The sequence below is a fragment of the Zonotrichia albicollis genome, chromosome 3 (genome assembly GCF_047830755.1).
Source record: "Zonotrichia albicollis isolate bZonAlb1 chromosome 3, bZonAlb1.hap1, whole genome shotgun sequence".
Taxonomy (NCBI): Eukaryota; Metazoa; Chordata; class Aves; order Passeriformes; family Passerellidae; genus Zonotrichia; species Zonotrichia albicollis.
Genome location: NC_133821.1, coordinates 95,318,929 through 95,346,593, shown reverse-complemented (window position 1 = coordinate 95,346,593; position 27,665 = coordinate 95,318,929). Strand labels below are relative to the sequence as shown.

The following is a 27,665-nucleotide window of genomic DNA, read 5'->3' as shown; positions in this document are numbered from 1 at the left end:
CATTCACCTTGCTTACAGACCAGAATTTCCATGGAGTCACCTGGTCCAAGCACTGCTGGAGCAACAGCATTCCTCCTCTGAGGAATGACTGTGTGAGCACTACAGATGCAAGATTCCTCATGGAATCTTTAGCCAGTGTAAAACAGCTCCAAGGGAGGAGTCACACTGGAAGGGAACAAGTGCAGCACTAACTGCACTGTCTCAGAAGTGTCTGTGCTTTGGTTGCCTGGTGCATGGAAACTGCTGAAACCAGGTTTCTCAGTTCTCCTTTCTATTCCAAAAGTAGCTGGTTTATTCAGATAACCAGCCCACACAGAAAGGACAATTTCAAAATTTCACAGCTGGAAGTCAATAGATAAAACACCTGTATGACTTTATAGTGAGCAATATCTTACAGGATTTTCTTCCAGGAGTAATCCAGTCAGATTAAAAAAGTTGTCTGCCTATCATCAGAAGTTTCCACCATAAAACCTTGGAACAGTGCACACCACATGCTTTGAACACAGTCACATGAGGAGAATCCAGATGCTGAAGTCATTTTTTTTTTTTTACAAAAGCAACTGTGCTAATGAATAAATCTGTAAAATTGCTACTTGAGTTGATACCCCTCCAAAATGTCTTTTAGATTTTTATTTCTTCAGTTGTAGAAAATTTATTTTGGAACTAAAAATTGGGGCCTTTTCCCCATGTCTATCTGACAAACTAGAGACAACTTTTTTAAAACTTGAGTGGAAAAAACTATCTATAAATCTCTACTACAAAGCAGCAGTACGGACACTGTAGCAGTTTTCACCAGAGAAAAGCTACTAAAACATCAGAAAATTAAGTTGATGCCAGTGAGTTAATTTCACATTACTTCTTCATAAAACAAAACAAGTAAAACTGTTTAAAATGTATTTGAAACGTGGTTCACTTACAAATCCTCATGCAATATTCAACATAATTCTACTCCCCCAAATATTAATTAACATGATTTAATAATGTACCTTGTTCATCTGAAGATTTTTTAATTGTTGTTGCCACAGAAGGATAGTTTCTAATCGGCAAATCCAAATATTGATGTTGCCTACCAACACAGATTTTCCTACTCCCCTAATCAGTATACAGAGAGTAGAACTCAGATCCTGCAGAAGATCCTTGATCAATCGTGGATTATATTGGTCTTCCAGAACTGGAAAACAAAACAAACCAAATACAATTTTTGTTGACAGAGTTAATCAAGCTAATAGCTCAAGCTAATCAACAGTCCTTTTTCAGATGAATTAATTACAACTCAATTGTTTGTGTACAAATAACTGCCCTAATTCCCACCACGACATTCATTGGTGCTGTTCCTCAGATGCAAGATCAATAATGAACAATTTCACAGGCAAATTTGATGCAAAAATTCATGCTATGCATTTAATAAGCTTAATGCTCAACAGTTAGGTATAAATCAAATTTCTTCGGTTCAAAGCACACAGTATAACATCTTCATTAATGTGGCTACCAAAAAAAAAAAAAAATCAATATAATGTAATGGCTTTTTCCTAAAATAATCAAAATGTATGTTTTTTGAGTTTCAGTACATCATGAAAACTGAAACCCAAAAATTTTATTAGCCTAAAAGCTTCTGCATTTTGTGAAGAGTATAATTTAACAGTAACCTATAGTTTTTGAATAGAATCTAAATGTCACATAATTTCACCAACCTGTTTCAATAGACTTTATTCAATAAGAGAAAATAACTTATTGCAATCATGGAATGGCAAGTATGAAACCTGGCATAATTAAGAATGCCATTACTATGTCTTACAATGTAAAAATGGTAATAAGACTAACAACAACAAAAACATCAGTTGATAGCTTAGTTACACCAATTAAATCTGAACAGTTAGATTACAAATCTTTAGGTCTTACCCTTCTGCACAATTTTGTCCAAAATGTTAAAGTAGTTCTTCTGTGCTGCACCACTCAGTGAAGTTAACTGGGATTTTGCAATTAACTGCAAAAGCTATGACAAAAAATTTAAAGTCAGAAGAATGACAGAAGTAAAGGATGGTTTTAAATGCACATTTAGCGCATACACTCACCCACAACAGCCTGAATTGTAAAAATATAACTACAGATTTCATAAGACTAAGTAAGACATGTGGAAAGCTTTAAGCATTCCTACTGGCATCCCATGAACAATTTCTGAAGGATGCACACTTTCAAAATACTGTGCAAATGCTTATCTCTGGCAAAGCACATGACATACTTTATGAGCTGTAGTGAAACGACAGAGAAAGTCTGTTTTGGGGGCTCACAAATACAAATGTGAACTTGCATGTGGCTGGGTCCTGAAGTCCCTGACAGATCTGGTGGCCAGGAACATCACTCGGAACTAATACCAGCTACCAGAATTACAGCTTCTGAGTGAAAGTATCATACTGGTCAAACTGAAGTGCGATGGATTTAGTGCACTACCTTCTACTCATGGAGAGGAAATCCCCTATTTAGCCTAAACTAGGCAAAATCAACTTCTGTATTAGACCTACATTCAGGTCCCTGGCAGAATACACCACAGCGATCTAATAACGAGCAGTGTACAAACCGTATCAGTAACTTTCTCTTAAGTATTATAGTAAGAATCTCCTAGCTGTCCACATGTCTGTCTCTGAAACCACTGTGAGCAAAAAGAGTGACAAGAATGGTGGCAATGGTTTAGGGCAAAATAATCACAACCGCTTAAGTTCTTGCCTCACATGAATGCCAAGCTATAGCTACTAGCTCCATTCTGGCATATTTGCTTTTACATTTCAGATTCATTAGCTCTTCAACAAAACATGGTCTCTTATTATGAGAGACTTTGATCTTGTGACACCATTGCAATGTTTGGAGGTGTGGCACTGAGCTTTGCAATTTGGACTTTATAACAATGAGTTCAGAACAAGTGTTCTCAACACACTGGAAAGGGAAAGCATGGAGCAGAAAACAGCATTCCCTACAGAGTGTTCTGGTACAAGGTAGCACCAAGTGTTGGCACAGCAAATGAAAAAGACTAAGCTTGCCAAAAATTATTTTGTATCTTCATTTCTCAAACACCAATTTGACACTTCACTCAACAATAATTTTCCTTAGGAGGGAGAAAGAATACAGCTGTTCTGTCCCTGATTTAATAATGTTACTTCTGGCTCCGCTGCACCATCTCTGACAAAATATTATGTGCTATGAAAGAAAGAAATAATTGTCCTGATGTATTTAAATACAAGCAATCTAGTCTCAAAAACTGTATAAATAGATACCAAGATCTCTTTGTTGGCTTTTTCAAAGCCTATTAGCTTGATTAATAATTGAGAACATACCTAGAGGTCTCTGGCAGCCTGCCAGTTCAAGCAAGTAGGTACATTTCTCTTGATTAATTAAAAAAAAAAAAATCAGTTATGTTGCTCAGTCTAAAGAGGAAATTAAAGAAATAAATTCCACCTGATTAATTGTAATGAAGATTCCAATTTCAGTGAAAGTTAATATGCAAGGATTAAGACAATTGTAGCAAAAGCAAAGTAGCAGAGCACTAGGATCACACGCTGATACATGCAGAGCCATGGCTTATGTTGTCTACTAGAGATTGTAACTTTGAATGATCTGTTTGCTCAGAAACATTGGGACAAAACCCACCCACATCAAATTCAGTGTATCAGTACTGAACAGCTGCAAAGTTATCAATACACTACAGCACCAACAAATACAAAAAACTAACTGATCCTACCTTCTCCCCCTCACTGCCTATCCTGAGTCCTGGACAGACAGCAATACTAACTTTTAATAACAAATGACATATTTTTAGTTAGTTGGAGAATCATCTTGATGGTCTGGCATCAAAGAAGAGCTAGGGTAGGGATTGGTCTTTAAAAACAGCAAAAATAGTTCTTGAGTTATACCTTGCTATCAACAAACAGCTACCACCTCAGGGGAACTGATGCAAAAACATGATCAAAGTTGTGTATTTGTAAAACAATTCTAAATTTTAAACATTCCAAATAAATTCTAAAACTTTTAAAGGACTTTAAAAGTCTATCTACTATTTTAAATTCACTCAGATTTCTTAGAGTCTGCTGTTAGCAGAATAATGGTTTGGATTGCAAAACTAAATTTCTGAATTTTAAAGTACTGCTCCTTCCTCAATGATCTTAAGCCTGGTTGACTAAACCAGCTTTTTATATTTCTTGGTCAACAGAAGAAAAACTGGTCAACATGCTTGTGCTGGACTTTGCACCTTGTCTTGATCAACTGTTTTGAGCAACCCAGTTTAGGCACTGCAGCATCTAAAACAAATGCAAAATTCTAGATCTGCTTTCCTTTTACCTGCTTGCTATTCAAGTGAGACACCCAAGGTTGACACCATTTATACCAAGTCACCTTTTTTAAGTGGTTTGGTTTTTCCTCTTCCTACTGTGTTCAAGGCTGAAAAGTCTTGGGAAGGATCAAGGCTCTTGATTCTGCTCCCAAAACAGCATTAGAAAGTAATGTTCTAAACCACAACACATACATATACCAAAAACCCCCAAACCCTGCAAGGGGAACAAACCAGGCAAGTACCCTAACCACTAGCCTGGAAGCAAATCCTTTTTATTTCCACATCTCTTGTTTTTCTGAAAGTACAATACATTGCCTCATCTTCACAGCGATGGGTAGAATGTGTTTTCTATACAAATAATCCACAGGCTAGTGGTAAAGCTGTTCTCCTGGTATGTTTGTTTAATTTTTATTTGTGTCTTTTCAAGTTCAGGATGCATTCCAAGAAATACAATATTTGTGAACAGCCCCACCACTGAAAAGTTCACTCTAGTCCTGATATGACTCAGATTTTGAGCTTCTCTAGGAGCTGGGACAAGCACTTTACTACCTCAAGTTTGATAACAGAATAAACCTGGGGCTAGAACAAGATCAGTATCCCCAAAACAGGCATTTCCAAGTGGGCAGCTGGTGAGACACTGAGGTAATTAAGGCTCTAGTCTAAAGTTATAAGGAATTTTAACAAAAGATAAATGCATAGATATCTTGTCCTTGATTAAAAAAAAACTGCAATGAATCACAGGACTGGTAAGAAGTTACGGAAGATACAGAAATAGCAGAATACTTATACATCAAGTATTCTTCTGTAAATTGTTATTTGAAACATATTTGAGATGCAGCAATGTATATTTAAGATTGGTAACACTTTACTATTTTTGGTTGTATAGAAATTATTTTACTTTTAAAGAGTGTTCATTACCCAGACTGATGAACAACTGAAACTACCATTGATGTTTCCCTTTTAAATAAGACAGCACACTGGCTATCACCATCCTCCTCAAGCTACAGGCTTTCAGGCAGCCATATAATGAGTTTTCACCAGAGAAAATTTACTCAATTTTTATAATATACATATAAAATAGAGAGCTTACTTTGACCACGTAATTGAACCTCCTGATGTCCTGAATCGCACTGGAGAAGTCCAAGCGGTTAAAGGCTTCTCCCAAGGTGCAATAGCCATGTCTCTGAGAAAGGGAAAAGCACACTTTAAATGGAAGGAGACAAAGACAAAATTGAGCAAAACATTCAGAAAAGCACTCTGACATGCAGCTGATGCTAATGGATACCATGCTCCCTGGAAATACAGTGCCTCTGGACTGAAGAGTTATTTGTTCTACAAGAAATTAAATGAAACAAGATATGCTATTTGTAACTATCAGGTTATGTAGGCAAGGCCTTTCAATTCATACTAAATGTGTAATCTGGCATCACTGGTATTTGATTTCCCTGGGAATCTACTCCACTCTCACAATGCTGGCACTCCCTCGTGGCTAGCACAGTCCCCATTTGCCCTGCACAAGGAAGGTTTGCTTCTACAGCTGTCTGAGCCTACAATTATGAGAATTATCTGATTCACACTTGAGGGTGAGAACATAGCACCTTGCTTCTGGGATCAGAAGAAAAAATGGTCTCAACATCTAGAATTTGTTTTCCAGGTGCTAGAAGCTTAGGCATTTTTTTTTTTTAAGCACCAAGAGTAAAAGCAAGTACATTTTCCTTTGGTACTTCTCCACATCCTAATGTGAAAATGGAAGTTTCAGAGGCTGTTGAGAACAACTTAAGGTGGTAGCAGCAGCCCAAAATGACATGGGATTATGTAAACTCAGCACATTTAGAGCCACAAAGCCACACTGGAGCCCAGGACCAAATATACTGAGGCTACAAAAATCTCTGACTGGTAAAACAGTCTTGCAGAGCAGTGTGCTATTATGGCTTTATTAGCCCAGGGAAGGAGGAAGATAAATAATTATTTAAAATTCATTCATAGACAGACTTCCTTGGAAAATTATGGGATGTTGACAAGTTTTGAAGTACAAATAATGTTCCTTTTTGTCACCCAGTGAACACATACCATGCATGTACCCCAGCAGGATGGGGCAGTTAAGAACTCACTGCAGAGTGGTGATAATTACTGCCTGTTGTTTAATGACCAAATTCAGTATTGCACTGCTTGCTCATTCAGCTGATGCACCTCAGACCCAAGCGCGCTGCCCACTTCTCAATATGCACACCTTGCTTAGCTAACAGCAATACAGTCAACAAAACTTTTGTTGAAATTTCTGAAATTGTTGAAATATTTGTGGCTGTTCTCTGGCTAAACAGTTATCATTAGATCATGCTTAAAACATTAACATAAGAGACATTTCCCTGAACAGACTGCTATGAAACTACAGCTCTATCTTTCCCAGTGTACCATCATGACAAAATTTTTCAAAAAACATCTCCAATTTCATTTCAGCCATACTTGGTTTTGTTTTCTTTAATTTCAATGCTCTCCCATAGCATGTTTCACATGTTTCTTATCAACACCTCCCTATCTTGTCATTTTGCCCTAAAAACAGTATCCAGCTTGGGAAGAAGTGCTTCCTAGTTGTGAGACCATTATTTCCAAATAAAGAAAGATTATAACCTGTAAGAAAAACTAGAACCCACAAATTATGTTTCAGATTACATGAATCGAAAAATCCAGAGCAGCAATTTAAGCTATTCTTATTCCTTGCTACTTTTTAAACCGACTACTCTAAGCTTTTAAATTTATACAAATAATTACTTGAAAGATAAGTGCTTAATTCTAACCATCACTGGTTTGTTTTTTTTATACTAAAAACCCAAATAAACCTGAAAGATGAATGGTCATATATTGGAAGGTAACCAAAATATTTTGTCTGCTCTCTGAATGGAAAAGGAACAGAAGCAAATAATCACATGACACAAGTGCACCAACTTCTGCACAAGTAGGGGAAAAAAATAACCCCTTTATATATGGGTTATGAAGGAGATCAATGCATGATTTTAAGCTATTTGTATTTTGGCCTCAATGTACTTTTGAAACATCAGCTTAACCTCATCATTCAAAGCACCACAATAACTGCTGACAGATTGTTGTCCCCCTGCTCTTTTCTCACCCTAATTTAAGACAGCACAAAGGGAAAAAGCATGCTCGAGACTCTTGCAGACCAATCTAAGTAACCTAATCTAGAAGATAAAGCAGAAAGAGGGCTGTGAATCTGGTGAAAGGCTTTAAAGCACCCTTCAGATGTAGACAGGCAGTCTCTGGGTCAGTGGTCTATAAGTGCTGCAAAGCCTTGCAGTCTGTCCTTTTATGTAAGCTCTCCTCCACAGCATGCCCTTCCTGAGTAAAAAGCTCTGTATTGTCTCTCTCAGCTCTAAAATGCAAAGCTACTTCTGCCTGCATGACTACAGGCATCAGCCTCACCTCCTTCTCCCTCTCCTGGCTGGCATTACCATGTGGATGTAAAACCTCCTTACTGGTGTTCCAGTTCCACACATCTCAGACAGCCATGGCAACCAGCACAGGGGTGGAACTCACACTTCAAGACAGTTTAATTTCTACATACAATGGATGTATTTTAACCTTCCAAGAGGTCACTTCAAGAGCTTTCATATTCCCTTTGCAGTTTCATGATATAGTTTATATGCCAAACTGAAAGCATGTGGACTTTGTTGAAAATAATGATCCTCTTTGTAAAATTTGAAACTGATGTTTTACTTACTTCTATTCAAATTTACACCATGATCCCAAAATATCAGGTGGCTGCCTGCAAGCAACTTCTTTGGAGATATTTCTCTGGTTTTGCAAATGCTTTCAATTTTAGTTCAAAGAGTCAGTAGAAAGATATATGGGCTTGGATAAGCAGTGAAGAACTGTATTTCTATCCTTGCAAATTCCCACATCTCTGCCACAAAGACCTAATGAGAAGTCACTTTGCCAGCTGCCTTTGCCTCACCATAAGCAGGTGTCCAGTGCTGCCAATGAAAAGTGTTAAGTATAGCCCCTACGAACATCTGGCAAAAATACTTTTTTCAATATACTGTCTGTCAATTAAGCACCACAAAGATTGTAGGAATTGACCCACACCATGCAGACTTACTTCCTTGGTGCTTTCTTTATGAACATAAATCCACTTTTCACGATAAAAACCTAAAATAAAAATCAAAATGCAATCATTTTAGGCTTCCGCATTAGTTAATGCCTTCCAGAACATACAACTTTCAATAAAACACTTCATAAGATAGCAGAACAGTTTTAATGAAAGAAGTTTATAAATGATGGAAAAGATAACTAAAAATTGTCACAAGATATGGACTTCATGAAAATAACAGAAAAGTTATATAAATGCTTTTTTAAAACCCCATGAGCTGGCACACAATTGGCAGATGAATGACAACTTTTGCCAGCTGTGACCAACCACTGACATAACAGTGGTCCTACATAACTCCTGACTTCTTTTTTTATACAAAAGGCTCCTTAGCATTTGAAAGTAGAGCAGATATAGACAACACTTTTGTTCCTGACCACTCCACCCCTCTAATCCATTTTCCTCTGTACAGGTGCCTGTTCTACATTGACTTGGTATCAACTAACTGCAGAGGACTGCAGGGAAGGCAAGGATTCAAGACTAATAAATGCAATCAGGCTGACCTTCAGCTTTTATAAAGTCTTGCATGTTGTCAAACGGGACACAGAGCCCCTTGAATCTTCTGAAATACCTGAAACTCAGACAAGCCTGGAGAGGCTTGCAGCTTTCTGCAACACCATCTCTCCAACAGTTTTGGGGATATACAAGTAACAGATCATTTCAAGATCAAAGCATTAGAAATTGCCAATTTGCTGCTAACCAACTTACCTTTTCTTTTACCTACTCTACCAAACTCTCTGCTTCAATAATATACTTGCTGCCATACACACTTCCAGTCCAAAGCACAAGCAATCTTTTACAAATGAGAACTGATAAAATGGCTTTAATATCTTAATTTTTTGAAAGATACTTGCCTCCAAGAAATTCAGGACTGATAAAATCTTTATCAAGAGATAAGATTACTGTGACAAAATATATTCATTTATGTACTGATTCTGGAGTTGGTTGACTAATTAGAACTTGAAATAAACAAAATAAACCATATGCTTTGAGAAGCAGAAGCTCCCATAAGCATCCAGAAGAATTGAATCTAAAACTAGCCCACAAAATATAATAGTGGTTAGTATCAGAAGACACCTAATACTCGGCAATTACTATTCTTAAATGCATTACCTCTAGCTCTTTGAAAAAAAATCCAACACAATAAATGATCAATACTACTGGTTCTGTTAAGACATATCACTTTTGACACCAGAATTTCTTGCCAATACAGAAATAAGCATAATTTTGAAGGCTACTCTATAGGTAAGTATAACATGACTATTACAACATTTCTCTCAACCTACATGAGTCTTCTAAAAGAAATGAAAAACCCCAGCCTTACATTGAGAATCTGTGTTATTCCTAAAATGATCTTTTTTCCTTTTCTTGGCTGCAAACTCACAGTCTTCAGTATTGTACACTTCTTCATTCTCCTCATCTCCAGTTATGATACTGAAATAAAAACATCTAATTAGAATAGCAGTAATCAAATATTTAAGATGCATACATCTTACAATTTTCTGCATTAAATTCAACCAGCTGAAAAAAAAGAGATCATGTTCTTAATTAAGATCCTCTACCTCATTGTCTATAGCAACATTTATCTGGAGAGAAGCTGTCTTCTCTTCTTCCCAGAGGGGTTGAATTTTATGCCAAAGTGATTAATACATGAAAGTATCTTCCTAAGAGGTACCTTGAAAATCATTACTGACATTCAGGAAGGACTACTAAGGAGACACTACTGACTGGAAAACTCTGCAGAGTTCTGGTGTACAAAAATCCATTTTTTGAAGTGGACCAAGCCTTAACTGTGCACAGGTAAAAAGTCTGTGAACAATTATTGCACATCCTTGCACAGGCAGAAAGCCAACAATGAATGACATCTCTTTTACTACTGTCACCTTTGGGGCAAAGAAAGCCCTTTTTACAGACACTTGTGATTCACAACTCTGCACATACTACAGGTGTCATGGCACTGTTTCACCAATGATTTGCACAGCATCAAGAGCCAAGTGTCTGTCACTGCCAGAGAGACTCAACTCCCCCTATGTCACTTCTGACAGTTAACTATGGAACCCAACACTGAAAACTACACCAAATGCTCATGTATATCGAACACCAAGTCTGAATATTAAAAAAATACACATATAAATCATTGAAAATAAGCTAACACTTCTAAAATGTTAATGCATTTAAAACTGTCTGTGCTACAGGAAATCTACACAGCTCATAAAACTTTCATTCCATTTTTGCAGATAACTATAAGGACCACCACCAAAGATAAGAATGGGTGTTCTCTTTTCTAGCACTGAGAAGGAAGATACCTCATATGAAGGCCACGGTCCTGCACAGATAAGAAAAATAATGAAGGAAACATGGTAATGAAGTTCATCTGGGGGACTTATTTGTTTCTACATTACTGCTCTTTGGTAACAAAGTTGAAATTCCTCACATCTGTTACTATTTTTAATCTGAATTGCTTTTTATCACCTCCAGTTTGAATTCAGATTAAAAAACTGAATACTGTAAACTGAAGGACAGAAGTTTTTTCAAAAGTAACCTGTATCTGGGCATTAAAGTGACAAAAATCAAATTATTTTAGTCTATTGCTACTAGCTTACAGAGTTAAAATTTTCAGGTTTGAACCACCTGCTAAAATACACTGTAAAAATTTTTTGGCTTCTGAATTGTTCTAATCAGTACATGCTAGCTCAGCTTAAAGATACACAGGTTGAGAAGATTTAGAAAAAGAAAGTTAGGTTTAAATCCTGAAAAAAAAAAAAGCTAAGATGAAACCAACATCTGCATTCAGATAGTGCTCAATACAATGTGATGGCATTAGTTCAGTCTTTAATATTTTTAAAGCAGAGGATAAAGACTCAACACCTTAAATATTCTATAGAACAGTGCCAAATATCACATCTGGTCAAACAGCAGGAGTTTGGAGGGAAGAAACCAGCAAGAGACAAAACCAAAACATCAACACAAGTTATTTGATTATGTAACATTCCAATCCAGCAGTTTGTTTTTGTGGGTTTTTTCCCCCCAAAGCTATCATACAGGAAATCTCTAAACTCACTAAAATTATTTTAGTTATGATTTAGCATATTGACTGCATCACCACACCATGTGAGAAGCTATGACAGAATCTGAAGAGTTGCTACAGAACCACAAATTGAGACCAAAGCTCCCAGAGCTCTGTCATCCTAACAACAGATACAAGACCAGGGATTTAGGTCCTGATACTCTGCACCACCACCCAAGCAGCACAAAAACTCTCTCCTGGCCCTTGACCCAGGGCAAGCAATGGGAGAGGGTGGGAGGCCACATTCCTGAAGGCCTGCTTAGAAGAGGAAGGTTAATATGGAAACATTCCTTCTTTTGATCCTGGATCCAAGTGTCCCTACAAAGTAATTTAGGCCAGTAACATACCTGAAGTGATTTGAATCCCACTCCTGACACCCCATAAGATACACTTCCCAAGCATCACATAAATAACTGAGGCAGCTTCAGGAGTCAATAAACATAAGAAATTGTGAACATGATGACTTATTTCAAACACCTTTATCTGGCATTCAAATTTGCCTGTGACATTCCTGGAATTCCTCAAGTCTCTTTAGAGAAAAGACAAATTGTACTGTTACCTCTGAGGATCTTCTGATATGAGGCTTTATTTCCTCATGTTCTGTCCCACTTCACATAGAGAGTCTTTCCCTACTGATCTGCAAACAACACCACTCTTCTTGACAAACCCTTAGGCTGAGAGCAATGAATGAAGGTGAGGGTCCCACAGACATCAGAAGAATGGGACAGAGACACAGAGTTAGCCAGTGACTGCTAGCATTCCTTCCAGAAATCTGCAGAGCTGCTTGACAAGTAATAAACCTTCTCTACTGTTCCAAAAGCAATCCCTGCCCCCTCAAACACCAAGCTAAGATACAAGAAACCAAATCAAGTGCTGCACGTGCCACATGGTGAAACAGAAGCCTTAATTTAGTGTTTTTATTATAATGCTGCACGTGACATTTGAGTGCACCTGGCAGGATTTAAATACATACATAATACTGCCAATTTACAGCTATTCTTACTCTCTTGTCTTGATGACACACTTCATAAAAAGTTATTCTAAAGCTTTTAAAAGCAAAGTACCTGGTGTCCCTAGAACTATAATATCTTAGATAGATCATGCAACAATTTCAGTTTTTCCAAAAATAGTAATTTCATAGCAGTATTTAAATAACCTCTTGGGTATGACACTTAAAATGATGGAAAATGTGAAAGGGCTATATGAGCTCCAACTATTTTCCCTCATCCCCTTGCTTCTTTTCATGTGGCCCTCAACTCATGCAATTATTTACAGAGACACATTATTTTAGAAGTGACTCTAACAGCTTGACCATGGAACATCCTGAGCTAAGTGCACACACCAAATGATTTTGTCATTTGACAAATCTATTGTAATGTTACCTGTTAACAGATTCAAACCAAAGGACTTCTATCCAGTGGCAGAATCACTCTTGTGAACACTGTGTCTCACAGAATTAGACAAGAGACACTGCAGACTGAAATGACTACCTTGCTAGCCCAAGTTGTTCATATGAATCTAACACAAAGTAAATATCACCATCGTGAAAATCTTATTAGTCTAATTCTCTTCCTTTTACCTCACAAGGAACACATAAGACAGCTTTAGTCCTAAGTTGCAGGCTAATGAAAGATACTCGCATACAGTTCTGTAAGGCAGTTCCACCCCCACCAAGCCTCTCTCCACAACAACACTTCAAGGACACAGTGCCACAGCACTGGAAGTGTCTTCGCTTCAATTCACAGGCACGCATGGCCAGCATCCACACCCCAGACCCGGAACGCACACAGCCCAAGCCACATTTCCAGCTACTATGTGAACTGAACACAAGGCACTCTCATGCAAATAACTAAGACCTACTGAAGTGATGGTCTCTTTTTTTCAATCTGAGTTTCCAGAAAAGATCTAAAGTGCAGTTATCCAAATAACTAAAACTGTTCCTGCACAAGTGATTATATTTGTTCAAGCATGGTTATCATAAGGTCCACCAATTTTACTAAATCAGCAGCTGGATTCACCAAAGCATTGGATGACTAATCAAGCAAAGTTTGAAGTTCTCATTAAACAGAACACATTCTTCAATTTAAGTAACTTATGTGTCTTTAAGGTCTTTCTGAATGTATTTGTGATTAGAACTTCATAATTTCTGAAGAGAAGGTATTTGCAATGGGTAAAGGACAAAGTTTGGCAAGCAACTCTATCTATACTTTCACAGAAGAGAATAGAAGCAACACTAAAAAGGGTTTCATTCAACTACATAGCTTGAATTTATTTCTTTATAAAGGAAAACTTCTATAACTGCTCCCTTAAATACAACACTAAAGTACTAACTTCAGAAGAGATTCTTAGAGAATATTGTAGTGAAAAAGATTATTCCTTACAATGAATATAAATGAACAAAACCCTGCTAGAACGGTCAGATTGGCATATACCATCATCCCTATCCACAGGGCAGCTTAAAAAGAGACAAATAGGTATTTTTGTACTGTTTACTTATGTTTCTTCTACAAGGAAGCACTTTATCAAGCCTCATTTTTCTTTACTGCTACATCATGTTAACAAATCTAAACTGAGTTATCGTCAATATTCACCATAATTATTTCCAAAGAGCATAAGATGGTACAGAGATCCAGCCAGCAGCACATCTTACACTGCTGTGCCACCATGGGAAGCCCTGCCCACATGGTGACACAGAAGCAGCCCAAGCCTGGGTATATATTGGGTACAGACTGGATAGGAAGCAGTTTTGCAGGAAAGGAGCCAGGAAGCTGGAGGATAAGTAGCTGAAAACAGGTCAGCAGTGTGCCCTGGTGTTGTGTTAGGCCAACTGCACCCTGGATTGAGCTAAGGAAAGTGTATCCTGCATGCTGAAAGAAGCAAACATCCATCTTTATTTGGCAGGAGTACTCATCTGGGGCACTGTGTCTAGTTTGGGGCCCCCCAAAAGAGTGAAAACTTTGTCATACTGGAACAACTCCAGTGGGGAGTCCCCAAGCCACTGGAGCACATGGTGCACAAGGGTAGAGAAATGACCTTGCTCAGTTCTAGAGCTGGTGGTGGAGGGAAATGTAATTGCTGTCAGTTTTTAAAATGAGGCTATATATAAGATGGAGCAAGACTGTAAGGTTGGAGGAGGTGGGCAGTAGTAAGTTAAGTGGTAATGGACACAACCTGTGATAAGAGAAATTCTTATTGAAATGAGGAGGGCAGGGAGAAATGATACAACACAAGACAGCACAACAACAACAAAATAACATTGACAGTAACAGAACTTAGAACAGGAACCCAGAAAAGAACTTCCATTATTGGAAAAGCACAAAGCTGAACTGGGCAAGGCCCTGCAGAACCCAAGCTGGCCTTGCTTTAAGCATGTGTTTCAACCGGATGATGCTCAGAGGTCATTTCCACTCTAAATTGTTCCATGATGTTGTGCAAATAGACATTAATTGCAGTTTAGTGGCAAAACTTAACTGGCATATAAAAAGTTCAAGTTATAATCAGACATCCAAAGTTAAAAGTGTAGTGAAATTATTCCTAAGTAGTGCTACAATGCCAAGACATACCAACTTGAATTCTCTAGTCTGAGTTTGGACAACATACATTTTTAATTGAATAGACAGAAGTACAGTTTTTGGCTCCAGAAGAGCTCAATTCTAGGGTCTTCCAAGACTAAGGAAAAAAAAAAGAAAAAGAAAACCCAGTATTTTTGCTCAAAGAAGCCATAAAGTACCTCACCTTGCTCTTTGGGGAAAAGATACATTATACATTTATACACACACACAATTATGAGCAGAAGTCTTAATGGTATTCACAAAGACTGATAATTCCTTTCATACTTATCAAACAGTATTAATTACTCAACCTACATTATATTTATTTTTGAAGCAATTTGCACAGTTGCTAAATACTTAGATTTCCCTTACTTTACTAAATACCTTTTTTCAAAGGTATTTAAGGCAACTTTTATGTTGGAGGCTTACTGAACATTCTTCCAGAAAAAGTTTTGTATCTACAGTGGCCAGACTGTGTGGATAAAGAAGGCCAAATGAGATCAGTGACAGATTAACACAAAAGGAAAAAAAGGCATGAAGGAAACAGTAGGTTAAGCTTAATAATAATGCTTCACTGCTTGCTAACTCCCTTGAGGATTGTTTTACAAATGTAGAAAACACATGTGACTACAGCAAATCCTAGCTTCCCAGTAAATCCCTCTCTAAACCAGATGAGATATCTTTTACTGGACTAACAACAAAACACCAAATGATCCCTTTCCTCATTATGAGCACATTATGCTGGAATTTATGACCAAGAATCCTACCTCTGAGAATTGCTTCTTTGTGGAGAAGTTTGTTTTGACAGAATGATTTATATCACAGCAGCCTGTGGCCATTTGCCACAAGTATCACTGTATTTACCTGATCTCTTTCTCACCTGTCCTACAGGAGCACATACAGTCATCTGTTGTGTTAGAGAATGAGCATTAGGCTACCACTGATTGTATATTTGGAGCAAAGGCATTTTATGGCTGCCACAAACTAACCCAACACCCACTCAGCAGAAAGCCTGCATTCACTCCCAGGTTCAATTGCAATTTACAAGTGTCACTTTTACCTTTAAATAGCACTCAACAGGCATCAGGGGGCAGGGGTTTTTGTTGGATTTTTAAAAGTATTTATTGTTTTATTATTTTGAAAGACATATAGGCTAAGAAGGGGTCTGGCTGCCTCAAATAAGCAACTCCCAAAGCAGTGACAAAAGACAGACAGTCTCCACAGGGGTCTCCTGTCTGCCTAACTAACAAAACACGATTGCATTTGTATACAGATGACATCAGCTACCACAAACAGTTGCAATCTGAATGGAAATTAAGTCAATTTTGCCTTCCCACCTGCTATTAATTCATGCAGAATCACTTATTTTTTTTAAACTTACACAGCGTGACTGATATCATTCAGCTGATTATTCCCATCCTCAAGTGCATGACTAAAGGTTTCACATCTTTTCCATCCATCTTCTGTTTTAACCCATCTCCATCCAGGGGATCTCCAGTCTTGGCCCAAAAACGGCATGGTTTCTCTACAAGCAGCAAGAAGAGATTCTTTGTCTATTATTTATTTTAAGAGTTTCAAAACTTCCTGTCATTATTTCAGTTTTCTCTTTGACCTTAAAAAGAAAGTACCTTGGAAAAAGTTGTCTGTAGAGCAGCCTTTAAAGAAACAGATTCAGTGGTTTAAGAAAATTTTTTTATTCTCTAATGATATTCTTCTTGTCATTCAGCATTTTATTAGATCAAGACCATCAGAATTCCTTGTTCTTTGGAGAACAAAGGAAAATATCCTGGTAGCCCATGAATGGAATGACACCAAAAAAAAGAAAATGATAATTATATCACGTGTAATCTGCTCTGTCATGATCAAACAGATTACTGATTTTCATATGTGACTAATAAATGGTTTTAAAGAGATTGACAGCTCACAAAATCAATGTTGCTCCTTTTGTTTTTTCTAATCCTTACAAATACTAAGTTTATGGTACAATGTGTAATGATGTTTTGGGATAGGAATTTTAACATTCCCAAAAATCTTTTTGTTGTTTTTGAGGCCACCTCCCATGCCAGCCTATTAAGCAGATAAGGACAAAAGGAGACTGCAACAAAGTCCATTGTGACACGTCTCCAATAATTCCCACAAATAGACACAGGTCATCACAGCTATATCACTCAAACAATGTTCTGCTAACATTTTTCAAAAGTGAGATTCACTTCTGACACATTGAGAATTTGAACAAGGCAGTTTCCTACACTTTGAAGACTATAACCTTGCCAGCTTTTGCTCTCTTCTTCCCATTCATCACACAAATATATTGCTCCTTGGTTTAACAAGAGATTTCCATGCAAGCTATAGAGGGAAGAGATCATTATGGTATTCAAAACACATGTTAATATACAGCAGCAACAGCTTTGATCCTCACAAACACGCGTTTTCTAATACTTTTACTACTTGAAAAAATATTAGGCCCCATCAGTAAACATCACTAGGAAGTTATTTAAAAATTTGCCCTCTTGACCAGTATTTGCCCAACATATTTGTCAGAAGAGGACAAAAAGCCAGAAGAAATACAGGCTAAGTGAGCCAGCTGGGTTTTTCTTTATTTAAAAATCTGCACAGAATGCAAAACAAAGTGCATTGCCTAGGCCTCAAGATTGACTGAAATCCCCTTCCTACTAAGAACTCAGCTTTCCTCTGCTCCTAACAAGAACCTTTTCAAAATTTACATCATCCAATCCCCCAGTTGCAACAAACTTTATTCATTCCTACCTGCTTTTCCAATCCTTTTACTGCTTCCTAGGAACATTATGAACCACCAGAAGTACTCCCCTCACACTGGTGTCTCTGTCACAGAAGGGTTTGGGTTGGAAGGGACCTTAAAGATCACCCAGTTCCAATCTGGGTGACACCTTCCACTAAACCAGGCTGCTCAGAGCCTCATCCAATCTGACCTTGAATGTTAAAAAGGATGGGACACTCAACATTCCTCTGTGCAACCTTTGTCAGTGCCTCATCACTCTCACAGTAAAGAGCTTTTCCCGAAGACCTAACCTAAGCCTACCTTCTCTCAGGTTGATGCCATTCTGCCTTCTTCTGCCACTACAGGCACTTGTAAAATATTCCTTCCCCAGTTCTCTTGCAGCCCTCCTTTAAGGGACTGGAAGACTGCTCTAATGGTCTCCCCAAAGCCTTCTCTTCACCTGGCTATACAATTCCAATTCTCTCAGCCAGTGCTCATAGGTGCTCCATCCCTCCTCTGGACCCTCTCCAGCACAGTCACAGCCTTCCTATGGTGACAATCCCAGAGCTGGATGCAATGCTGCAGGTGGTGTTCGAGGAGAGCAGAGCAGAGGGGCAGAATTGCCTCCCTTGCACACTTATTTTGGTGTACCCCAGAACACCTCCAGCTTTCTGGGCTGCCACTGCACACTGCTGACTCATGTTGAGCTCCCTGTCAATCAATAGCCTTCTCCTCAAGGCTGCTTTCAGTCCATGCTCCACCCATCCTGTACCTGTGCCGGGCACTGCCATGCCCCAGCTGCAGGACCTAGGACTTTGCCTTGCTGAATTTCAGGCTGTCTGCACACACTCCTTTCTGTCCTGCCAAGGTCCCTCTGGATGGCATCCCTTCTCTCCAGCTTGTTGACTGCACTACACAATTTGGTACCTTCCAAAAACTTGCAGAGGATACACTCAATCCCACTGTCCATGTCCCTAACAAAGATGTTAAACAGGCCCAGTCCCAGTCCTCAAGAATGTCACTTGCCACTCATCTCCACTTGGACACAGAGCTGTTAACTGGAACTCTTTGGGGACGACCATCCAGCCAGCTCCTTATCTACCCAGCAGTCCATATGTCAAATTCATGTCTGTCCAGTTCAGAGACATTTGTGTGGGACAGCATCAAATGCTTTTCACAAGTTCAGGCAATCCACACCAGTCACAGCGTGACCCTGGATGGCCTCATCCACCAACACTGAAATCCCACCGTAGAAGGCCACCAGACCTGTGAGGCAGGGTGTGCCCCCGGTGAAACCACGCTGGCTCCCATCCTCGCACCCCAACACCCCACTGGTCCAGGCAGCTCCCCGCGCCCTCTTCCAGCCCCCTCAGTGCTGCCCGGCCCCGGCCCCCTCTGCCCACCCTGACCTTTAACACCCTGTCCCACACTCCTGCAGCTCTGCAGCACGCCCCTAAGAACCAACCCCAAACCCCTCAAGCCACGACCGCCCACGCTCAGCCCCAACCCCGCGGGCCGACGGGGCTCACACACACGGCCCCACAAGCCTCATCCCGACCCAGCTGCAAGGCCGGGCCGAGCCGGGCCGGGCCGCGCTCACCTCCCGGCACCGCTCGCACCGACGCCGCCGTCCCCACCGCTCCCCGCCCGGCACTCGGCCCGGACCCGGGGCTGTTGCCGGAAGTACCATGGGCCGCGCTGGCCACGCCCCCGCCCCGCGCTGATTGGCCGCCGCCCGCCGCGCTTGTTGCTACCCGGCAGCGCGCGCCGCCATTGGCGCAGCCGGGCGGGGCAGTCTCCGCCCCGGCGCGAGCCGGCCGCGCCACCTGACCGGCGCCCGCGGGCCGCACGTGCCAATGTTTTGGTCGGCGGGGGCGGGGCGTGTGGAGCGCGTGGGGCGGGGCGGGGCCGGGCCGGGCCCCCGGGGCGGGGCGGGGCGGAGCCTCCTGGGGAACCCCCCGGTGTGATCCCCCCCAACCTTGGGAATTCCCCGGCGTAACACCCGGTGTGACCCCATAGGGAACCCCCCCGGTGTGATCCCCTAGAGAACCTCCCGGTGTGAGCAGCATGACCCCCCGGTGTGCCCCCTCCGTGTCACCGCTGTGACCCCTCTCTTCCATGCCCAGCGTGACTCCCGGCATGACCGGTGTGTCTGACACCACTCCCCCCGTCCCCGTTGTGACCCTGTCTCCCCGGTGTGCCCGGAGAACCCTGGTGGAGTCACCCTCTGTGTGCCCCAGTGAGCCACTCTGTGCCCCGGGTGTGCCAGCGTGCCTGGAAAACCGAGTTTATGGAGGTCTTGTTTGTTAAAACCTCAAATCATTAATATATGATTGTATAAACATTTCTGACTTCAAATCAGTTATTTTCTTTTAAAATTAGTTATAGAGAAAAGTATTTTAAAAAGTCAAGGCATTAATAGCAAAATTTAAGTAGTGTTTTCAAACATTGTATTGGTCCTAAATTTTGTGCTGTAGAAATTGTTATTTTAATTATTAGAATGCTTGGGATTGACAATACTACAATTACTGCAACTTGTCCCTACCTGGAAGCAACCCCTAACCTTTCTGCTAGTCTTTCCCATAAGAAAATGGAGTTTATGAGCTTATAAAATAATTTCAGTGTTATAACAGCACAGAATTCAGCAAAGACCTGGAAGGGCTTCTTTTCCTTCTTTGCTCTTGAAAAACTCACATGAGTAGTTTTATTTGGTCTAGGATTCATTGTGTTCTCAATATGTTACTATTAATAATTAAACTAGAAATAGGATTCCTTTCTTTTCTTGAAGATGGAAAAAGTTGAATACCCAAATATTTTTCAAGAGCCCAACATCCTGACACAAATACAGCCACGGCAAAGGTGCTGCCTTTGCACAGCCAGGTCCTGTAGGCCACTCACTCTCTCTGCCATGGCCTGGCTGAAAACATTCCCTGCCCTGCACTGGAAAATGATGTGAGTCAATATTAAAAATTCTATACCACTACTCTGCCAGGAGCATGTCAATCTCTTTTTCCAGCCCATGAAAGGGTTTTGGGTTTTTTTTCTGTTCTTTGGCACCTGGGTCTACAAAATTCCTTCATAATGTGCCACAAATCCTTTTGTCTCTAGGATCCTTTTACATTTTCTGTCTTTGAGGTGTCCTGTGGTGTGTGGGCATACAATGAGTACTCAGCTCATTGCTCTGGTGGGGTTGTTCCTTTAGGGCAGGCTGGATTTTACTAGCAGAGCTTCATGAGTGAAACATCTAATCCATATTTTCTGAAGCGCTTCAGAAAATAAACTGTGGTTCTCTTGTGTTTACCTGAGGAGTAAGCAGCATTAAAACCCTGAAAGACAGTAAGTAGGAGGTTACTTCTTGAAAAGTGCAGCATTTTGGGAGGGACTCACACTGGAACAGTTTGTGGAGGTCTCTGTCCAGTGAGAATTCCAGGACAGGGGAGCAGCATGAGAAGGAAGGGGTGGCACAGACAAAGTGTTGTGAAGGGACCCCAACTGCAGTTTCCCATCTCCCTGGGACACTTGTGGAGGAGAGGAGGTGGCAGAAAAGTCAAGAACAAGGAGTGGAGTTGAGGCTGGGAAAAAAAGGGAGTTGACAAAAAGGTGCCTCTGTTTTTTGTTCTGTTTCTCACGGTGCTATTTTAAAAATACCCATTTTTTAGTTCACAGCACATTAAATTAATCTTCCCCAAGTTGATTCTGGTTTACCTATGATGGTAATTGGTGGATTATGGTTATTGGTGGATGTTAATTGACTCTCTGTCATTATCTGGACCCAGAAGATTTCTCATTATTTTTTTTCCCCTGTCCTACTGAAGAGGAGGAGTGAGAGAGCAGAGAGGTGGGCACCACACCTCCTAATATCATAGAATGGTTTGGGTTGGAAAGGATCTTTGAAGGTCATCTATTTCCAATCTCCCTGCCATGGGCAGGGACGCCTTCCCCTAGATGGACCTTAAAGCTCCATCCAGCCTGGCCTTGAACACTGCCAGGGGTGGAGGGTCCTCAGCTTCCCTGGGCAGCCTGTGGCAGTGGCTCACCAGCCCCACAGGGCAGGAAAGGCTCCCAGATATCTACTCTAAAGCTACTCTCTCCCCGTTTAAAGCTTTTCTTGCTTTTCTGTGAAAAACGCCAATCACTTGTTTTTAAAATTTTAAAAGTTTAATACTAATAAAATGGTTATAAAAATAGTAATACAGTTAGAGTAATAATGATATGGACAATTTGAATTAGGACAATATGAGACAATAAAAACAAAGAGTTACGGACATCTGGGTACCTTTTTCTGGGCAGCACGAGCCGGAAAAAGGACACCCGTTAACAGAGGATTAACCCTTAAATCAATAGCCTGTTGTGTAGTCATACACCTCATACATGATGCATAAGTTCCATTCAAACACAGGATTGTGTCCGGTCATCGTCCACTTCTTCCTTCGAATCCTAACAGCGCCTTTGAGGCGGGAAGAAGCTCGTTTCTTCTGATAAGAGAGCAATAAATTCTTTCTCTCTGAAAGATCTAGGTGTCCTGTGGCTGCTATCTCACTGCAAGTCCTTTCTTTTAAACAAAGCATCTTACATAACAATTTTTATGACCTAAACCTATATTTAACACAGTAGTTAAGAGAATTAATACAGCATTACTTTCTAATACAACACATATAATATTCATTTTAATATTTGCGAAAAGCCAATCATAAAATACATGCATTTTTCACATTTTCCTATCAGTGCATGCCCTTGAAAAAAGCCTCTCTGTGGGGTTTTTGTAGGCCTTCTTCATTTACTGGAAGCTGTAGAAGGTCTCCCTGGAGCCTCCTCTCCCCTGAACAGCCACAGCTCTCTCAGATAGCCTTTGTGGCCGAGGTGCTCCAGCCCTCTGAGCATCTTCATGGCCCTTCTGTGTCCCCAGCTGGATATAGCACCCTGGGAGGGGCAGAGTCCCCTCCTCAGCCAGCTGCTCACCCCTGCTGGTCCTGCTGGTCACCTCTCCTTCTCTCCCTGCTGGTCACACCTGCTGCCATCAAGCCCAGCTGGGGGATGTTACCTTGGGTGAATGCCTCACACTTTAGGGAGCATACAATAGGGAGGGAAGAAACTCTTCCTGCCTATATGTTTCTAGCTTTTTCCTTTATTTTCTGGTACATGTCCTAGAAGGACAAGGACAAGTGTGTCTTCCAGCTTAGGCGGTCACACTCCTTGACTTGTGTTTCAAATTTAATAAAGTTATTAATAGCTGAGGTACATAAGTAATTGGGTTTTCTGTGACAACTCTCTTTCCTGCATATTTGCTGCTACTCATGCCCAGCTATTATAATACTTCACCTGCTGGCTTCAGCATATTTATATTAATTATACAATAGAGGGAGCTGGAAGAATGTAATTTTTAATTTATTTTTAGTAGAGGGCCACTTATTACAAGACTTTATGTATATGTGGTTTCATTCCAAGTGTCTAAAAGTCTTGTGATTATTCAACAAGCAGATGCAAAGTGGTTATTGCCCAGAGCTACTACTGAGGCATCCTCTCTTGCTAGTGAAATTTTCTAACTCCGTACTTCAAAACCAAAGTAATTTTGCTGTATAGTGTTTGTGAAGTAATTCTACTATTTAATGCTCTTGATACCTTTCCATCTGCTTTTTTTGTAACAAAATATGACAAATTTTCAAATGACAAGATTTAGAGATACTTCCCATGATAAGAATAGTTGCTGTCTTGAGAGTCCCATGCTCTGACCTATAAAAAATTAATTGAAGACTGAGAAATTTATTTTAAAATATTTTTTTTATGTGTAGTGCATGTCTGTGTTAAAAGTATACAAAAGAAAGCATGTTGCTCACTTTAGGGGGTTTTCAAGATGTAAAATAACTCAATGGAATGTGGAAGCTTTTAAGACTATTCTGATCAGCATGGAGTAGCTTGAGTAGTTCTTGAATAATTTAATATTGATTGACACTATTCCATTTCACATATTCCTTATAAAGTTCTATGGTAATTTTCTTATTCTGGTGTCACAGCCTTCTATTATGTTTTATTTAATACTAAAGCAGTTTAAACCTTCCCAGTGGAAATTGAACAAACTGATCTGCAGTGTGGCTGTTAGTGCTTTTGATTGTTTCAGAGAGATTTTTAAGTGAAAATTTCATTAAACCCAGATGAGTTTTGTGATTGGGATAGTTACCCTTACTGCTGATTGCAGGTCCATATAGATGAGACACTAGATCATTGCTACATTAACATGAAATTAGGAGAATAAAATGGTGAATTCCATCTTTCCCATTTTTGCTATTAAATTACTGAAATTATGATTTCTTTTTAATAATCCACAGCAAAGGTGAATTCTTTAAATGAGCTTGCACTGAAGGAAATCCAAGCTATTTTACTTTAAAATTACAATTGCTTGTAAGAACTGAGACGCATTATTAAAAGCAAAAGGAATGTTATTTGTTGTGGCTTAGGATAACCTCACATAAAGAATCTTGTCATTAAGATTCATATTTTCTTAGCTGTTTGGTCTCAAAAGATGCATTGTGGCAATGTTTATATGTGTTTATGTTTACATATAGTATGTTAATAGGAATCACTTCCAATTTTTTTCTTAGAAATCACCTGAAAATGAGGGTTGTGGTAGATGCAAATTGCCCTCTTTCCTTTGGGAGAGTGGTTTTCATTTTGCTGAGTAATCTCTATACATATTTTAAAAAATAGAATAGTTCTGACAAATAATACTACAGCCCAATTCAGTTACTTAGCAACATTTAATGCCAACAAAAAGAAACAGGAAAGTGATGCAGGAGCAATAAAATCATTAGAAAGCAGAAGGAAACACATGACAATGATGAAGACAAAACTCGTAAGTCAAACAAAAATTGAAAAGAACACATAATCCAAGCACTCGGACTTTTTCCAAGGAGTCAGTTGCTTAATAGTTTCATTTTTCAGGAAAAAATCTCCCAACCTATAAAAGCAAATACCAAAACTTGGAGAAAAGCCTCATCATCCCAGATATTTCTTAATGTGTGTTTTTCAGTGTATTACACAGTTTTTGAGAAATTTCTTTTGTAGCTGGCATTTTTTGTCTTTAATACTGATCATGGACACTGCCAAAACAAGAGGCAATGCTACTGCACTTCCTTCATTAGGTTTATTACTCCCCTCAGCGTGAGAGGATAAATAACTTAATAGAATGTGGAAGCTTTTAAGACTATTCTGATCAACATGGAGTAGCTTGAGCAGTTCTTGAATCATTTAATATTGATTGACACCATTCCATGTAAAAAACAGATTTACTTTGGTTGGAACAAACAGTGTACAGGTGTACAGCAGAGGGAAAAGAATTTTGAAAGCTAATAATTACTCTGTGGAAAAAATCAGTAACACTTTGCTGGGAAATAACATTAAGGGAGAAACTGAAGAACTTTCAGTGTGGCAGTAAAACCCATGATTTTAGATAACTCCAGAGAAACAATCTGAAAAAGAGCATGTACCATATCTTGATACAAATCTTTAATTGAAAGCCCTGAGACACGAACAGAAATTACACCATTTGATCAATGGCAGGTTGGATACTGCAACTAACTCATTTGTGGTGGGGAGAATGTGAGGTCAGAACTAAGGTTTAGAAAAGAAATGTTCATTTTCCAAGAAATATGTGCTTTGCCTATTTTAGAGAAAGATAACAAAGAAAGAAAATTAATTAGTTTAGGAATTTGCAGTGTGAGGTAGAATTTCATGGCAGTCGAAGCTATAGAAATTGATAAGAAATTACTCATCAAAATAAGGTTTATTGCTTTTATGGTAATGAAGGATGGCAAGAGGTTTCTAACCTCCTTGAAACCTTTAATCAGAAAAAACCACCAATTTTTAGAAGAAGACTTTCTATATTGGTAAGTTACCATCTGTTTTCACTATATTTGTGTGCATCCATAGAATCTTTAAATTGGTTTGGATTAGTGATTTCAAATATGTTCCTAAGAGAAAGTGACTTCTGCAGCAAAAGCTGGGAACATAGAACTGAAGGGAAAAATGGATCAAAACTGAGGACAATGTTGTAAAAATTAAGATAGATATGCAATTAATGTGTAAATGAGAAGATGTCTGTTGAAGGAGAGAGGGTTTTTTTCTCTCTTGTTTCTGTTGGCTTTTTTCAGAAGTAGATTTGAAAAAAAGAAATCTAATTTTACAGAGAAGTTTCATCAGTACAGGAAGAGAAGCTAAGTCAGCCATATGATATAGTTATGATATAGATTTGATATAGAATCTGACTGAAGGGAACTGAATGCAAACTAGTAAATGTACCTAGAAGGATAAGAAAAGAAGAAAACTATCAGTCTGCTATTCTATAAAATGATATGCACTGGTGTTTGCTAAAATGCTCAGCTGAAGGAGATGGCTAGCAGAATTGCTAATTGAAAAGGATAAATTTTCAAAGACAAAGAGAAAAATAGGACTTGAAAGAGAAAGATAGCTAGAATGTTTAGAGAGATTAGATGTTTATTAGTTTGGCTGGACCTGATAAATTGAGTTACAGAGCTAGTAAGCAATCAAAGATGCTAGAATTTATATAGAAAACATATAGAGGATTAGAGAAGTGTGACAGAACTGCAAAAGAGCATATACTGTGTCTATTCTAAAATAAATAAAAATAAAACATATCAATTATAATTTGTAAATTTAACTTCTGGTGGCAAAAATCCAATACTAATATGACTTCTATAATGAGCTGGAATACAGAATTAAATGCATGCATGTTAAATTGGTAGATGGTGGGAAATTGGCAAGATCTCTAAGAATGTGGAAAGACATGCTAGGAATTAAAAATTACCTTGGAGAAATGGTCTGAAACAGAATGAAATTCCACAGAGACCTTCATTTGTATATCTACTCATAATTAAACCTCTGTCCATAGGGTGCTTCATTCCCATTTAGCTATGCCTATGACATAGATGGTTTAATGGAATAGCAGAAACCCAAACAGAATTACTAATGCTATCAGTAACTGTCTTTATCTCAGCAGCAGAAGCTGTGTCTGATATAACAGCAATGTTATTGGGATAAAGCTGACCAGTGAGGAAATAAAAAGGAAAGCATGCTGAAATTAAAAGAAATCCCAACCCTGAAGCTTACTTAGGTTTTGCTTATACCAAATGAAACACCTATAAATAACAATTGTGTTAGTCAATTTATGTTGTGGTTTATGGAAGCTGTAGAACGGAATTACTCTTTCTGATTTATCAAAATTTTAAGGGAAGCTAGCAAACACATTTTAATCTTATCCTGGTTTCAGCTAGGGTGGCGAGGAGCAAAGAGGGGAGCTGAGTGAGTGACTGTGTGGTGTTCCACCTCCGAGTGGGCTTGAAACCATGACACTATTTCATCTACATGGGATGCAGAATCTTAACTTTAGTAAATCAAGCTACACTCAGCTACTGTGCTTTAGCTCAGTGGTAACAAAGAACTGTGGTTCTGGCTTACAAAATGTCCTGTTTCTGGTTTGTTTTTTGAAGCAAACTGCAAATGCATAGTAAGGAAAAAGAAAAGTCTTTTACAACAAAAATTGTGATTATAGTGCCTAAAGTCAAAGCATCTTTCCACTGGCAATGCAGACTCCACAGAAATTTCTAAACTAAGCTAACCAATTTCTTACTTCAACTGTTTTTATACTATACCTATGCCTATGTTTTTTCAGAACTGGACATTCTTCCACACTTACTGGAAGCCTTTCTCTGGTGGATTTGTGCGTGTTGAACTGAACATTTAGTTTATTGAGGTTTTAGTAAGTTTCAGTTCCTATGTCTTTCATCTGAGCAATTTTCAACGGTGCAAAGGAGGGGGCAAGG

At 39.2% G+C, this 27,665-nt stretch overlaps 1 protein-coding gene across 3 annotated transcripts in view; it reads right to left on the bottom strand.

The window, feature by feature from the left end:
* FBXO25 (F-box protein 25) overlaps nt 1–19,589 on the bottom strand; it is a 39,319-nt gene extending 19,730 nt beyond the window's left edge. For 2 of the 3 annotated variants that reach the window (XM_005489154.3, XM_014268532.3), the window contains exons 1-7: nt 19,433–19,589; nt 16,477–16,620; nt 9,802–9,911; nt 8,430–8,479; nt 5,409–5,501; nt 1,900–1,993; nt 987–1,171 (exon numbers count right to left, since the gene is read on the bottom strand). In XM_005489154.3, the coding sequence (XP_005489211.1) occupies nt 987–1,171; nt 1,900–1,993; nt 5,409–5,501; nt 8,430–8,479; nt 9,802–9,911; nt 16,477–16,613 (669 nt within the window). In that variant the 5' untranslated portion in view covers nt 16,614–16,620; nt 19,433–19,589. The remainder of the gene's footprint in view (nt 1–986; nt 1,172–1,899; nt 1,994–5,408; nt 5,502–8,429; nt 8,480–9,801; nt 9,912–16,476; nt 16,621–19,432) is intronic. The other variant, XM_026794779.2, reaches the window with a different exon arrangement.
* Between the last annotated feature and the right edge of the window lie 8,076 nt (nt 19,590–27,665).